This window comes from Pollachius pollachius, assembly GCF_949987615.1.
Source record: "Pollachius pollachius genome assembly, chromosome: 6".
NCBI lineage: Eukaryota > Metazoa > Chordata > Actinopteri > Gadiformes > Gadidae > Pollachius > Pollachius pollachius.
This window is the reverse complement of record NC_136939.1, coordinates 21,736,019-21,751,630: the sequence shown is the minus strand read 5'-3', so window position 1 is coordinate 21,751,630 and position 15,612 is coordinate 21,736,019. Positions and strand designations below refer to the sequence as shown.

The 15,612-nt window shown below is 45.4% G+C and overlaps 1 protein-coding gene across 1 annotated transcript in view; it reads left to right on the top strand.

The window, feature by feature from the left end:
* Nucleotides 1-15,381, top strand: part of gabrb2b (gamma-aminobutyric acid type A receptor subunit beta2b) — a gene marked incomplete at both ends in the record, with an annotated part of 25,313 nt that extends 9,932 nt beyond the window's left edge. The window contains 5 exons of the mRNA XM_079738173.1: nucleotides 7,238-7,375; nucleotides 10,083-10,235; nucleotides 12,837-13,081; nucleotides 13,547-13,687; nucleotides 15,034-15,381. Of these exons, the coding sequence (XP_079594299.1) occupies nucleotides 7,238-7,375; nucleotides 10,083-10,235; nucleotides 12,837-13,081; nucleotides 13,547-13,687; nucleotides 15,034-15,381 (1,025 nt within the window). The remainder of the gene's footprint in view (nucleotides 1-7,237; nucleotides 7,376-10,082; nucleotides 10,236-12,836; nucleotides 13,082-13,546; nucleotides 13,688-15,033) is intronic.
* Nucleotides 15,382-15,612: the final 231 nt, after the last annotated feature.

Below are 15,612 nucleotides of genomic sequence, written 5' to 3'. Positions count from 1 at the left end.
GGCACCTTTGTTCCAGCCTTGCTGACAACAGACAATATTTAGCGTTGCATGCCACACGTTGTTCCAAATGAACCAAGGTCGTTTACAGACGATGAACACTTTGGGTGAGTTGCTTCCGTCCTCAGGGCCGGGTTGTAAAGGAAAGGTAAACCGAAACATTGGTGGAACTTTATGGACAGTTACTGAAGCTGGCCAGCCTGTGACAGCATAGTGTTCACAGAGTAGGCGAGTATGCATGAGCCCAGTGACTAGACTGCTAATGGAGGATAATGGACACGGGAAGGCGCGTTTGGAAGCTTGTTATTCTGTGTCTGTAAACTGGAGCTCCGTCTGTGTAATCATAACCGACCCCTGTAGTGAGAGGCAGGGTGGCCCACGGCTTCCACTCGTTCAGTGATTCACAATCTTTGATTATGCTATGGTTTGTCATTTAGGAGATGCAAATAAATGGTCCAGAGTTTGGCATGCACTTAAACAAAACGTGGATCTAGATTTTGTCACAATGGACGTTGACAGAGTAGATCATGTGTTACTGTTTGCACAGTAGCTAGAAAACAAAACAGATTGTTTCTTACACAGGCTCCTAAAAATTTGGAAAAAGAAATTGAGAAAATACGATCAAAGCCATAACCTTTTTGATTATGCATTTGAATTGAGTTGAGGTGAGTTGGATTTTGGTTTTGATTTTGATTTAGCCTGGGCCCACTGATCTGAAGTGAGGCGGGGAAGCCCCATTGCATGATAGCCCCGTCTGCACTGCAGTATGGAGGAAGGTCAACCCCTTTACATCGTGGGTCAGTGTTATACCAATGTTTCACCATTTTTAGCTGCCGACGCATCTGTGCACCTGTTTAATAAATAATTCTAAAGGCTACATTCACCCAAGCGTTAAATATAAAACACTAAGCGAAACCACTTTTTCTTTTTTTCCTTGGCGTGTAATTCTGCCCTGTCGTGTGTTCAGCCTCCACACAACGTCTCGCTGGAACGGTGAGCATCGAGGGAATAGCCTGAAAGGAAGAGACAGAGGGACACGCACGCCATATTAAAACCTGGGTTGAGCCCAGGTTACTCAGTGTGTGTCTGCATAAATATATGTACACACACATGTGTGCAGGCACAAACACACGCAAACGCACACACATACACACACCCACGCGAGCATACACACAAATGCAAACACGCACACCCACACAAAGTCTTTCTGACAACACTGTCAATAACCTTTGAGACCATTAAAGTACAGCCATGTAATGGTTGCAGTTTTTGCCCCAGTGGTCTGAGTCGTGTGGAGCCAGTCTTCCTTCCCTCTCCCACTCGCTCCCAGGGTCCAGCACCATCCTATTGCAGGAAATCAAGAGGCTAGGTCCTCTCGGGATCTTACGCACGCTGAGAAGGTTGACTTGTTTCGGTCGGTTGCTTGAACTTTAATTACACATGCCGGCTTGTGAAGTCCCAAACGTCCTCCCCTTTCCGTGGTAGGCCTCAATCACAGGGGGCGGCAACATGTGGAGGCCATTTTCCTTTTAATTGGATGCCAAGGAATGAGATTAAAGGATCTTTGAACCAAGCGCTATCAAAGATTCATCGGAGGCGCATTTTGAATAGTGCCAGCTTCCTCCAGCACTGTATGGAGGGAGAGCGAGGATGAGACAGGGAGTTTTTTTTATTTGCCAACGTTATGTTCTTGTGTCTTTATTGTTGTACTGTGCACTGTTGAGGACTGATCACGTGCCCCCGGGCCACCAGGTATTGCCTATGTTGTATGAACTGCAGCTGTTTTGGTTTCTATGGGCACAAAGCAGATCCCTTGCATTCCCGAAGACCAACGCTTGTAGTGGTGGGAGGAGGCGTGTTGTGGTACGGTGTGCGTATGATCTAACTCACTTTCGCCGCTGTGTTCAGTGCACAACGGCGAGGGAGATGAGTCGTCAGCGAGGTACTTAGAGTGGCGAGAGCTCCAATTTTAGCTGTATTACAACATATGAGTATAGGCTCATTTTGCATGATTGTAAACATTTTTTAATGAAAAACTTTGCTTTTTTTTATACGTTGAGAGACTCATTATTTTTTATGACTCTTCAGTGACTATAAGGGCTATCTAGTGCCTGATGGAAAACCGCAGACTACTCCTCTCTCAAACAATATGTTGCACTCTTATAGCCTTAATTAGACAGAACTTAATTTCCGGTGATGGACATCAGTAGCAAGGTTTCCTGAGCTGCGCTTTTTTTGGTCATCCATAAAGCCCATTCAAATAAATACATTGAGACATCATTTCACAAGGCTGTGTGTAAGGTCCTTTTGGCGAGATTGGAGATGTGTTCTCCGGATTCAGGTAACTTCTATCTCTTCTCAAACGATCAGGGGCAATTTCATTTCAATTTCAATTTCATTCATCATTTGAGCTTTCCAGCGTTTTGTCACCAGCTTGAGAGTGCATTAACAAGGTGACAATGACGACGCCATCACAGATATATTGAGAGATATTGTATTGTTGAACCCACAGACATCCAACCACAGCTTGCTATGGTTTGAATTACTTTGACACAAACTGATCAAATACGAATGAATAAATAAAGATACCACAAGCCCTCGCTCACCTCTTACTTTACTCTTTCTGCGTTAAATCCTCCCTGTTCCTCGGCTGTGCACACTGTTTAGTGCCTATCCTCTTGGCTTACCTCTGTTGCCAAAAAACATGAGGTTTATGATCTCGCTCTCTCTCTCTCTCGCTCTCTCTCGCTCTCGCTCTCACTCTCGCTCTCCCTCTCTCTCTCTCTCTCTCTCTCTCTCTCTCTCTCTCTCTCTCTCTCTCTCTCTCTCTCTCTCTCACTCCATCTGCAATAGTTCCAGTTTGAGGGGCAATTACAGTTTTTCTCAATCGTTTAAACATGTTTTCTGAAACTAGAGCTAAATTTCTCAAAACTCTAAACACAAACCTGAGAAGAGTTAATTATTTTGTCAAAACTACACAAATTCTTCTCAAAATTTTTTTTTCCACCAAACAGTACACACAGCTATCAAATGAATATCTCTTAGAAAGCATCAATTAAACACTGGTCTGATCAATTCAAAACACTTCCATCAAAATACTATTTTCATACGTTTTGGCTTTATGAGGCCATGTTACATATTCCAATGTATAAAATTGTTTAGAAATAGCTTTATTTTTTAAAGTTGCAATTAGGTGGTACATATAGTATAAAGACTGTTGCCCTATTGTAATACAATACTGTGAATATATCATATAAATATTGCATTGACACAAGCGTATCAGAATAGGATACAATGCAAATTTGTCTATCCAATGAGCTCCTAAGAAAATGTTTAGACTGTCTTTCGGGGGGTGTAATGATGAAATCAGTGTACAAGTACAAAAAGGTAATGAAATAATACATATTTTCTTACTGTAATACAGTAAAATGTTGAGCTGAACTGACTGCATGAAAAGCTTTTCATAGGCCAACAAAAAATAAATATAAGAATATAAATGAGGTGAAACAGATCTACATGTAAATCAGTATGTATCCCACCTCCAATCCTGATCAGGCCAAAGGACACAGTAGAGCTCACGAGTCCTCTTTTCTCCTCTGACACATGATTGAAGTGTTTTGCCAGTTGAGTTTGAACAGGTGAGAAGTGAGTTAGACTTATTGGCAATTAGTTGTTGCGTTTTGAAGGCCAGTGTGATCCAGGTAAACCAAGTGTGCTAAATTATGAGATGTGTCCTTTTAGAGTTTAGCAAAAATGTGAAAACAGTGGAATTGTGCTTAGAGTTTAGCAGTCTGGAGTCTTGTAGTTGATAGATGAGCTTCAAGTTTTCAGAATTGTGTGCATGGTTCTATTTTTTGTGTGCATACGATCGAGAAAAACTGTATTAAGAGAGATCCAAGCCATTTGGGATATAATGTAATTCCCTAACTAAGCAGTGAATTAAGGCAAAGTAGAATTGCATTAATTCAGACTCAATGACATGGAAAAAATGGAATCACGACGCGAGAAATGACGGCTGTACTATTTTTATATATTTGCACATGTTGCTCATCAAAATGTATGTAAAGCCGTTTCCGATTGGCTGCGCTGCGCTGACAGCTACAAGCAGCAGAGGCTGGGGATCCCTGCTGCTGTCATGATCTGTTTGTCTTCCCCGATGATCTCAGTCTATGAAACCTGTGATGTTGTTTACCGTCGTAGTCACTTGATTGTCAGTTTGTTTTCGTGGAGGAACTCCACACAGCCCAATTCTTTCTTTCCATCCTCCTGAAATCACTTTGAACAGGTACACAGTCAGGCAGACATTTATCGCCTTTGTAGGAAGACATTTAATTGCCACAGAGCACCACATTATTTTTGTATGATTTTACTAAAATAACTACCTTATGCAACATCATCACAAGCTGCACTTTCTTTTTCAAGAGTACCCCCATTGCTGCATTTATGTTTCCCAAATTACAATGAAATGCCCACAACTGAAATGTCTTAATTACGACTAAAATTCTTTCCCCGCCCCACCCCCCCTCCCATGAAAGTTAAGGTTGAATCGCTAGTCAACACAGATACAGGAAGTGCGATGCACGTGTGAGCGATGTGCAGTCACTGAAGGGCTGGGCTTTTAATAATGCATGGCAACTAAATAGGTCAGACACGTATTAATTAAAGAGAGCGGAGCGTGTGTGTGTGTGTGGGGGGGGGGGGGGGGGGCTGAACAGGCAGGGGGAGGGGGAGGAGGAGGAGGAGGAAGAGGAGGACAAGGTAAGACGGCCGCGATGAGCCATGAGCGCATTGACCGAGGATAACATAACAGGCATGTGGAGGAGAGAGACAGAGGGAGGTGAGGCAGAGTGATAGAAGATGGACCGTCCCCAAAGAGGGTATTTCTAAGAGATGTATTTTGGAGTGTGGCATTAATGTTCAATCTTTACACATGCATGTAACATGTTGCATGTTCTTTCAGGGGCCGTGCTCCTGTGTACACACGGGGGCCCCTCCTCATGCATGCGTGTTCATCCATGCTTTGCTGCTGCTACGCCCCTGTTTCCCCTAGCGGGTTTTTTCTTTTATGGGCTCACACACAGGTCCTTCTCCGTATTATTTCAACATCGCACTGTTCATCACAGTCCTAGTTTTCTTTGCAAAGTTGCCAACAGCTCTTTCTAAAGTGTGTGTGTGTGTGTGTGTGTGTGTGTGTGTGTGTGTGTGTGTGTGTGTGTGTGTGTGTGTGTTGGTGGGGGGGCGGCGGCAGACCTCAGGCGCTGTCCTCCCTTGATCTCTGCCTCCCCGCACCATCCATCCTCCGGGAGTCTTACTCCACTCCAGCAGTCGCCCTTGGATCAGACAAGAGACGATGCTGGATCCGTGGTCGTTTGGCACTTCGCTTTCTGCCCGCCTTTACTTAAACCCCTGGTGCATGTGGCTGAATGGTGACTGCGTTGTAGCGCAGTGCTCAATCATTGATTGTCTTCCTTAGCTGGACACTATGCTCACTGTCTCTGTCTCTCTCTCTGGGTCTCTATCTCTCTTTCTCAATCTGCTGATATCTCAGCAGTAAGTACAAAAGCAAACAGGAAGAGGTAAATCTTCCTGTTCTGGTAAATTGTTCATCAAAAGGACTTATGCCAAAAAACAGCCTTTACTCTATCTTTTAATGTATAGTGTGTATGTTTAAGTGATTACCGGATGCGTGGCATATCAGACACACACATGAACCTCAGACACATACGCACACACAAACATACATACATACACATATAAATACATACTTACATACATACATACACACATACTCTCCATCTTATTCGAGGATGACGTTGCTCCTCGTGATCTGGGTTATTTTGGGGGGTTTCCTACATACACACATACATACATACATACATACATACATGCATACATACATACATACATACATACATACATACATACATACATACATACATACATACATACATACATACATACATACATACATACATACATACATACATACATACATACATACATACAAGGAAACATGCATACATACACAGTGTATAGATAAACTTCCCTGCTCTAAATGCCGTTGAGTAGGACATTTTCATGGTTCTTTACCATAGAGTATGGTAGTTTTTTAACTTTTTATAGTTGGACTGTGATTAAATAGATTTATTTTTTCATATGACACACCTCAATGTATCTACATGCACATATATGATGTATTTAAGTTTGATTCTTTGTGATGAATATGATGATGATGATGTTGATATGGAAAACCGTAATGACCACAACGATAATTACAATGATTATTGTCGAATACCAACTACAATCATTCCAAATGTTGACAGCATGTCATCTTTTTAATGGATTATTAACAGGGCAAAGCTGCTTGCCAATCCAATCTTATCATTATTAATTAAATGTAGTCTAATTGTATGTTAACAAATCTTTAATAAAACATGAATGTCATTTAACAATTTGCAGAAGAAGAGTATTGCATTTCAGAATCCATTCTTAATCTCACCTCAAAGCAAGCATCACAAGAGTATAAGTATAAAAAACAACTTAAAAAGGATTTGACATCTTTCCTTATGACAAAGGACTCCAGCCTACCGCCGTCTAGAGACCCTTTTCACGGAGGTCTCCTAGTGTCATCACACCTACCGTGAGTCTAGGTCTGCTTCTCTGATGTCCAAGGGCCCGGGTAGTAGTCCCAGGGACCTAGTTGAGGCTAGTCGACCATTCCTGGTGCATAGAGAGACGTATCCTCTCTATTTGAGTCTAGTCGACTAGCCCTGGTGCAGAGAGAGACGTGTCTTCTCTAGTTGAGCCTAGGTGACTAGCCCTGGTGCAGAAAGAGACGTATCTTCTCTAGTTGAGCCTAGCTGACTAGCCCTGGTGCAGAGAGAGACGTATCTTCTCTAGTTGAGCCTAGCTGACTAGCCCTGGTGCAGAGAGAGACGTATCTTCTCTAGTTGGTGCAGAGAGAGACGTATCTTCTCTAGTTGAGCCTAGCTGACTAGCCCTGGTGCAGAGAGAGAGCAGACTCCTAATCAGTGCAATGAGCGTCACCTGTGTGAGGATGGTCCCCCCGGGGCCCCGGAGCCGTTCCCCAGACCCTCTGCGGCTCACAGCTCCTGATCCGGCCAGGGCCGGCTCGGGGACGGAGATTCCCAGGACCAGGGGACGGTAACAGCACGTTTCCTCGTGTTCCGGGACACTGTGTCTTGAGCCAGCTCTCCCCACCCCCTTGTCCTCGTTCCAGATGGTTACACGACGGACGACATTGAGTTCTACTGGCGCGGGGGGCACAACGCTGTCACGGGCGTGGAGCGCATAGAGCTGCCCCAGTTCTCCATCGTGGACCACAAGCTCATCTCCAAGAACGTTGTGTTCTCCACAGGTATGTCTCCGCACCCCTGTACGTATCAATGTTAGTGGTGACTGTGACCTGACCTCTGGTTCGTGTGCCGTATCGGGTCACGACTGCGCTCTCTGTTATTCTCTGTTATTTCAGTCCTTGGATAGGGAAAAGGGTTCTTGCTGCAGCAGTAGTCTATCCTGCAAGACAACCAGTAGTCACCGTGCCATTTTATGGATCTTGAGTAGTGCGTTTGTGTGTGTGTGTGTGTGTATGCATGTGTATTCATGTGTGTGTGTGTGTGTGTGTGCATGTGTGTGTACGTGTGTGTATCCATGTGTGTGTGTGTTTGGGTGTGTGTGTGGGTGTGTATGTGCACACCCACATGCATTAGGTGGTCTCCCCCCCCCCCCCCCGTCTCACACCCTATATTGGGTAAATTGGTCCCATTGATAGGTCAGGCTGGGGTCTGGGGTCTCTGAGTTCATGTGTCATTCTGAAATTGACTTTCGACTCGCTGGCCAGTAAACACACACCCGCCCTCCACCAAATATCACCACCGCCTCACTCTCCTCATCATGTTCCCTCTGTCTGCCGCTCACTTCCTCTCTGCCCACATGGAGCTCAGGAATATAATACAATATAGCCATCATTGCAGACGCAGTTACTTGATGCAACCCAGTATTTTCAGGCTATACGTTTTGTGTAAAAGGTTTATGAGAGGCTTTGCAGGAATAGAAGCCTATCTATACCTGGGCGGCTGTGGTTACCCATAGAGATCCTTGCTTATTGGTTACTGGCAAACAATATAACACTACATTTAATAGCTTGGACATTCCCAGTGTTTCCCCTCATTGTTATCAATAATAACATCTTATTTGCTGCTGAAAACATAAAAGTCGAATGGATATGCAGTTGAATTTAATTATGTTTCCCCCTAGGAAAACAACCCCTAGAATATGATTTATTTAACAGCCATAAAGATATTTATGCATTTATTCATCTCATACGTTCCATTTATCCATCCTGTACGAGTGACGATGACGTTGGCACTGAATGAGTGTAACAGATTAACACAATGGTATAACAGTGGAAGGCTAACAATCAGAGCCTCGTGGGCTACAGGGACTTTGTCAACAGCCCTGGTGTATACACACACACACACACACACACACACACACACACACACCGATATTAGCCTAGCACGTCAACATGAATACAAAATAATCATTCATTTTAAGGCAACCGTGGAATGATTTTGCGGCATGTGTGTGTATAGGTTTGTCCGTATGTGTGTGTGTGTAATCATGTTTGTTTCCAAAGAATGTCTGTGTGCGTGTGCGTGCGTGTGCGTGTGTGTGCGTGTGTGTGTGCGTGTGTGTGTGTGTGTGTGTGAGTGAGTGTCTGAGTGAGTGTGTGTGTGTATTTGCGCCATGGGAAGTCTGAACCCCCTTCTTTATCACGTCGCCCCGAGGACCTGAAGGTCCAGGGGTTCCCGTTGCGTCCTCCGCCCCAGGCGATGGGGTCGGCCCTGGGCCGGGTCTGGAGGAGCAGCGTCCGCAGGAAGTCTCTTGGCATGGGTCCAACACAAATGCCCTGTTCCGCTGAGACGCGGCGTCCTCTGTCCTCGTCTCGGCGTTACGAATCATTAGGATTTGACGCCACGGCGCCTCACCTCCAACCTGCCGTCTTCGCTCCTTACCTCCTGTATTCTCTTAGCACACCAGAGGAGGATGATGACAGGGTTCTCGAGGGCGACACAGCCGAGCGTAGCTCACCGAGATGGCAGAGCTAAGCGATGGCTTTCTATTTAGAGGGGAGCTTTTGGGGATTCGTTGGTGTTTTTCAAGAATGAGAGGAAAAAAAATCGCGCTTTCTTTTTGCCCCCCCCCCCCCCCGTTACTGACATGACCTACATTTCAATTCCATTCCAATGGGCTTTCGGCTTCTCTCTCTCTCTCTCTCTCTCGCTCTCTCTCTCTCTCTCTCTCTCTCTCTCTCTCTCTCTCTCTCTCTCTCTCTCTCTCTCTCTCTCTCTCTCTCACACTCAAACTCTCTCTCAAAAACACACACACACACACACACACACACATACACAAACACACACACACACACACACACACACACACACACACACATATATATATACTCAAACCAGTGGTGATTTGGTTTATGCAGCTCACACCAAAATACGGCTAATTCCCTGAGGTCCACAGTATGTTGACCAGCACAATTTGACTTCACCAAGGCTTTGCCCAAGGCCTATTTCAAATACTGCACGGATCAGCAGGAAAAAAGAAAACAAGGGAACCCTCGATAGACGGACCATCAACCATGGGGCAATAATGTGTTCCTTCAGGGTGGTGATTGCAGAGAGTGCTGATGCCACAGAGCAGCGCAAGACACACCCAGCTGGATTATTTTTGGTTAGGGCTGAGAGAGCGAGAGAGAGAGAGAGAGAAAGAGAGACAGAGCGATAGAGAGACTGAGAGAGAGAGAGAGAGAGAGTAAGACAGAGAGAGATGAAGAGAGAAAGAGAGGGAGAGAGAGCTCTGCGTAACAAGTTAGCCGGGTGTGAGTCACAAACACATCAGTCATTCCCCACATCATCGGGGGGACGCTGCCATAGTAACCACACCTGCTTTCTGTTTTTCTCAAAAACTTCACACAAACAAACAGCAACTCTAATCTCTTTTCATCTGATAAAATGTTCCCTCCAACCCTTCTGTCCTCCCCCCCCCCCACTCAGGGTCCTACCCCCGGCTGTCCCTGAGCTTCAAGCTGAAGAGGAACATCGGCTACTTCATCCTGCAGACCTACATGCCCTCCATCCTGATCACCATCCTGTCCTGGGTCTCCTTCTGGATCAACTACGACGCTTCGGCCGCCAGAGTGGCCCTCGGTGAGGCCCGCCCCTACACACACACGCACATGCACGCACACACACACACACACACGCACACACACACACACACACACACACACACACACACACACACACACACACACACCTGCACACACACTCACCTGCACACACACTCAAACATACACATACACCTAGACACACACACACACACACACACCTAGACACACACACACACGAACACACACACATACCTACACATTTATTTTAAAATTCCTATTTTTCTACCCAGTAAAAATGGTTTATTCAGGATATTTTGGAGTTGATACCGATTCTACGTCATGGAATTCTATGAATCAACACTCAAGAAAAGTACATTTCATTTTACGATCGTCTTTGACACACGTTAAGGTTATACAGATTGGATCAAAGGAATCAAATAAATACTAGTCTAGATCGGCTTCTACATAACGATGAGTACTTACAAACTCTATAAACAAAATAAATCCTCGGGGCCTGAAGGCAGGACTGCAAGGGGCGGAGTTACCCCTTGTTTCCTGTCTTGTTACAGAGATAGAAGAAAACTGATTTGCGCCAGTGGATATGGCTTTCATCAGGGGATTTTAATAACTGTATTTATACAGTGACAGTCTGTCACTGTAGTCTGCACGGTGATGATTTGAAACCCTTACACCCTTACTGCATACCGTTTACAATTGCCATCCAGTTTTGTTGACAGAACTCCGCCTCCAGCAACATGATTGGTAGACACAAATCTGAAGCAAAAGAAAGTGAAATATCCCGTTCACCCTTGTCAGCCATCAGATTTGAGACATTCATCGAAAGGCTTATTTGTGAGACCTTGGCCACAGTGACTCACTCATCACAGTGCTTTTCCATCCATTGAACAAATTGAAATTGATGGACCCGAGCAATGCTGGAGCTACGTCAATAAGTACATAAACACAGAGATGATTCAGCACTATTTTTGGCACTAGGGCAACATTAGATGCGCCGCTTAGAGGTTATCTGCTTAGCCTACCCAGCAAGACACAGCTGATAATATCATCACACAAACTGTGACAAATGACTTTGTTGTTGTGTTGTTACTGGCACTTAGAATACTATTCAGTACACATTGGAAATCTTTGGAAGGTGATTAAGAGTGTATTCCCCTTAAATGAGCAGGAGCTAGGCTACTAACTCTTTCAGTCAATGAAACCCAGCAAACTCCTCTTCTGAGCCCACAAATGATAAATGTTGAATCTTCACACCTGGTCTGATTCTTGGTAAGACAGGCCTGCGCCATTACACAGATAGCTTGCAGTATCAACATTTTAATTCTTTCCTAAAAGCCCAGAGTGATATACAATGCTGATTTGAGTGCCTCTGTGCATTTTGGAAGTCTTTTTCCCCCGGTTACGAAACTCCCTGTGTAGCCCGTTGGAGAACGCTGCTCTGTGCTGCTTTGTGTTCACCAGCAAACACCGGCTGAACTTCTTTGTTCCCACCGCCTCTGTCCATCCCCAAACCTGTGGGCGGCTGGCACTGGGGAAGCCAAGGCAATCTGCCTGATTGAAGGCATTAACCTGCATTAAGACAGCCGGCAGCAGGCAGGCAAGGGAAATGGTGAACGAACACAACAGGCGCCGCAGACACAACACAAGAAGAGTAATGATCCGTAATGGGAGTGGGCGGAGCTTGTCTCAGAGAGTGCGTCGACGGGCTGTGAACTGTTTTACCGCGCTCGGCGCACTTCATAAACTTTGACCTGGTTTCGGAGCATAAGCTGGAAGCGCTTAGTGCAGGCTGTATGACGGAAACGGCACGCAGTAAAATGCCCTTTGTCATTGCTGTTTACACAAAGCTTTTCCAGAATACCATTTGGAGATGGGGTTTGCTGTGGTCAGGGGTAGCTGTGAAACGGTTGTAGAGACGGTTTGCACCAAACAGCCCTAAACGTTCATGCCATTTTCACTGTTGTCATACAGTGTGAGTGTGTTTATGGAGGTTACATGCTGGACACATAAAGTCCAGAGTCATCAATCATTCAAATTCAAATCTGGAATTAGGTTTAATATGGATTATGTACATAGGCCTGTATATATTAAGGGTTTTCTATGTCAAATTTACCTTTGTAAATTTGTTCTTTAAATGAGCTGCAGTGGCCATTTTGTTTGGATTTCGGTCGTCTTCATAGGTGAACTTGATTTAAATTGGTTCAGTAAGCATTCACACTGGACTGCTTCTGCAACAATTGTAAACCAACGCCTTGCGATCTAGGGGGATGATTGAAAATAGAACAGAAAATCAGAGTTAAATTCAACAAAAAGCCTCCTGGTTTCTGACCATTATACATATTATCGAGGATGTTTTGAACATTTTATACCGTCAAATAATTGACATCATTAATAAAAAAACAGCAGTGTTTCCACATACAACCTTGTGATGCGATTGTCAGACTAACTAACTTCTCTTTCAAGTTTACCTCATCCCGACTCGATATTGATTTCCTTGTTTGCCGCAGAACCTTCCACCTCCAACGCCTCACATACTCTTTTTCGGTTTGCGTTCCACAGTTGGTTCGGATCCCCCGGTTCAGTTAAAGCTGTTTTTTGACTTTCTGCGGTCTCCTCGCAGGCATCACCACGGTGCTCACCATGACGACCATCAACACCCATCTGAGGGAGACCCTGCCCAAGATCCCCTACGTCAAGGCCATCGACATGTACCTGATGGGCTGCTTCGTGTTCGTGTTCCTCGCCCTGCTGGAGTATGCCCTGGTTAACTACATCTTCTTTGGACGAGGCCCCCAGCGGCAGAAGAAGGCGGCAGAGAAGATATCCACAGCAAACAACGAGAAGATGCTGATGGACCCCAATAAGGTTGGGGACGTTACCCCGGGCACGTCCTCGTTATACTGCCATGTTGTCCGGATTAACTCATGCCCTCCTGGCCTCGTACAAAACGGAACTCATCCCCTTCTGTCAGGCAGTCTATTGTCTGATCTGCATCTGTGTTTTACACAGAGTAAATAATTGAGCAAAAATAATATGGCTCTGTAATTCAGACACATTTTTGTTTAATTTTCCAGTTTTATTGAGTTCTATTAAATGTCCAAAAGAAGCATTAATCCAAGTAACTATCTGTGATCCCAGTTGCTGGTGGGTAATGTAGTTAACCTGAGTAACTGTCTGTGATCCCAGTGGCTGGTGGGTAATGTAGTTAACCTGAGTTACTGTCTGTGATCCCAGTGGCTGGTGGGTAATGTAGTTAACCTGAGTTACTGTCCGTGATCTCAGTGGCTGGTGGGTAATGTAGTTAACCTAAGTAACTGTCTGTGATCCCAGTGGCTGGTGGGTAATGTAGTCGGGAGAGACGATACTCTGTACTCGAGGATGAAGCAGAGGGACCTGGACGGACGTGACCCGATGTGGGAGCCCATCTTCATGGATGATGCAGGGCTAGGACTAGGAGATCCAAAGAATAAGGTACTGTTCCCAGTGCACTCCAATCTGAAGTCAGCACAGCAGGTTGTTTAGTTTGCCTCATATTGATCGTATGGAACTGAATGACCTGCAACTTCCACTGTTCCTCTGTAATCTGCATATTTAGTAAGGTAAAACAAATTTTGAATTTTATTGTGAGAAGAGAACATTTATTGATGATTATATTTTAGTTATATTCATTTTCAAGTTGTTCCAATACATCTGAACATCACAATTTCTTCATCTTTCACAAGTACATAATAAAAACGGAGTGACATACCAGCTGGTATGTTAGTGAGGTTCAGTCGGAGAGACCAGCATGTTTGTTAGGGAGATTCACGTGGAAGAGACCAGAAGGTATGCTAGTGAGCTTCATGTGGAGAGACTAGCAGGTATGTTAGGGAGGTTCAGTTTGAGAAACCAGCAGGTATGTTAGCGAGGTTCAGGTGGAGAGACCTGCAGGTATGTTAGTGAGGTTCACGTGGAGAGACCAGCTGGTATGTTAGTGAGCTTCACGTGGAGAGACCAGCAGGTATGTTAGTGAGGTTCAGTTTGAGAGACCAGCAGGTATGTTAGCGAGGTTCAGGTGGAGAGACCTGCAGGTATGTTAGTGAGGTTCAGTTGGAGAGACCAGCAGGTATGTTAGTGAGGTTCACGTGGAGAGACCAGCTGGTATGTTAGTGAGGTTCAGGTGGAGAGACCAGCAGGTATGTTAGTGAGGTTCAGTTGGTGACACCAGCAGGTATGTTAGTGAGGTTCAGTTGGAGAGACCAGCAGGTATGTTAGTGTGGTTCAGGTTGAGAGACCAGCAGGTATGTTAGTGAGGTTCAGGTGGAGAGACCAGCAGGTATGTTAGTGAGGTTCAGTTGGTGACACCAGCAGGTATGTTAGTGAGGTTCAGGTGGAGAGACCAGCAGGTATGTTAGTGTGGTCCAACATCCTAAGTCAACAGGAATAAATGTGGTTCTGATTTTATTCGAAAAGTTCTGAATTGTTTGAATGTGAATGTGTTTTTCCGCCATACCTAAAAAAAGACCTGACCTTAAAGGGGACATATCATACCACCAGGTGTGAGTGTGATTAGCCATTACAAGCAGGTTTGAAAATGTGCAGCATTGTGACATCACAGGTTGGCGTGTCCATCGATCCGTCACACATCTAGATGGACACGCCCACGTGTGATGTCACAATGCTGCACATTTTGAAAACGGCTTGTAATGGCTAATCACACTCACAACCGGTGGTATGATATGTCCCCTTTAACACACCGTACATCTCACCCTGAGAGCGTGGCGGCTAAGATGTATCCCTTTGTTGTGTGTGTGTGTGTGTGTGTGTCTGTACGGCAGATGGACTCCCACGAAAACATCCTGCTGGGCACCCTAGACATCAAGAACGAGATGGGCCCGTCGGAGCTGGCGCTGGGCCTGAACGACCCGCGCAACACCATGCTGACGTACGACAGCTCCACGCTGCAGTACCGCAAGGCCGGCCTGGCCCGGCACAACTTTGGCCGCAACGCACTGGAGCGTCACGTCACCCAGAAGAAGAGCCGGCTACGGCGACGCGCCTCCCAGCTCAAGATCAACATCCCCGACCTGACGGACGTCAACTCCATCGACAAGTGGTCACGGATAATCTTCCCCACTGTCTTCTCCCTCTTCAACATCATCTATTGGCTGTACTACGTCAACTGAAGACGGGCGGGGGCAGGACTTTGACAAGGGCGGGCGCCAGAGGAGCCGCGTCAACGTGCGTCTTCTCGTTTCTATTGGTTGTTTTTCGGGGGTTTTGTGTTTGTTCGGTTTGGTTTCATTTGTGTGGGGTTTTGCAACACAAAGACTGAATTTCGATGCTGAAGAGGGCCCATCAACGCCAGGACTGGATTCATCTGAAACGCGGAACATAGCACAATAACTGGCAGACGC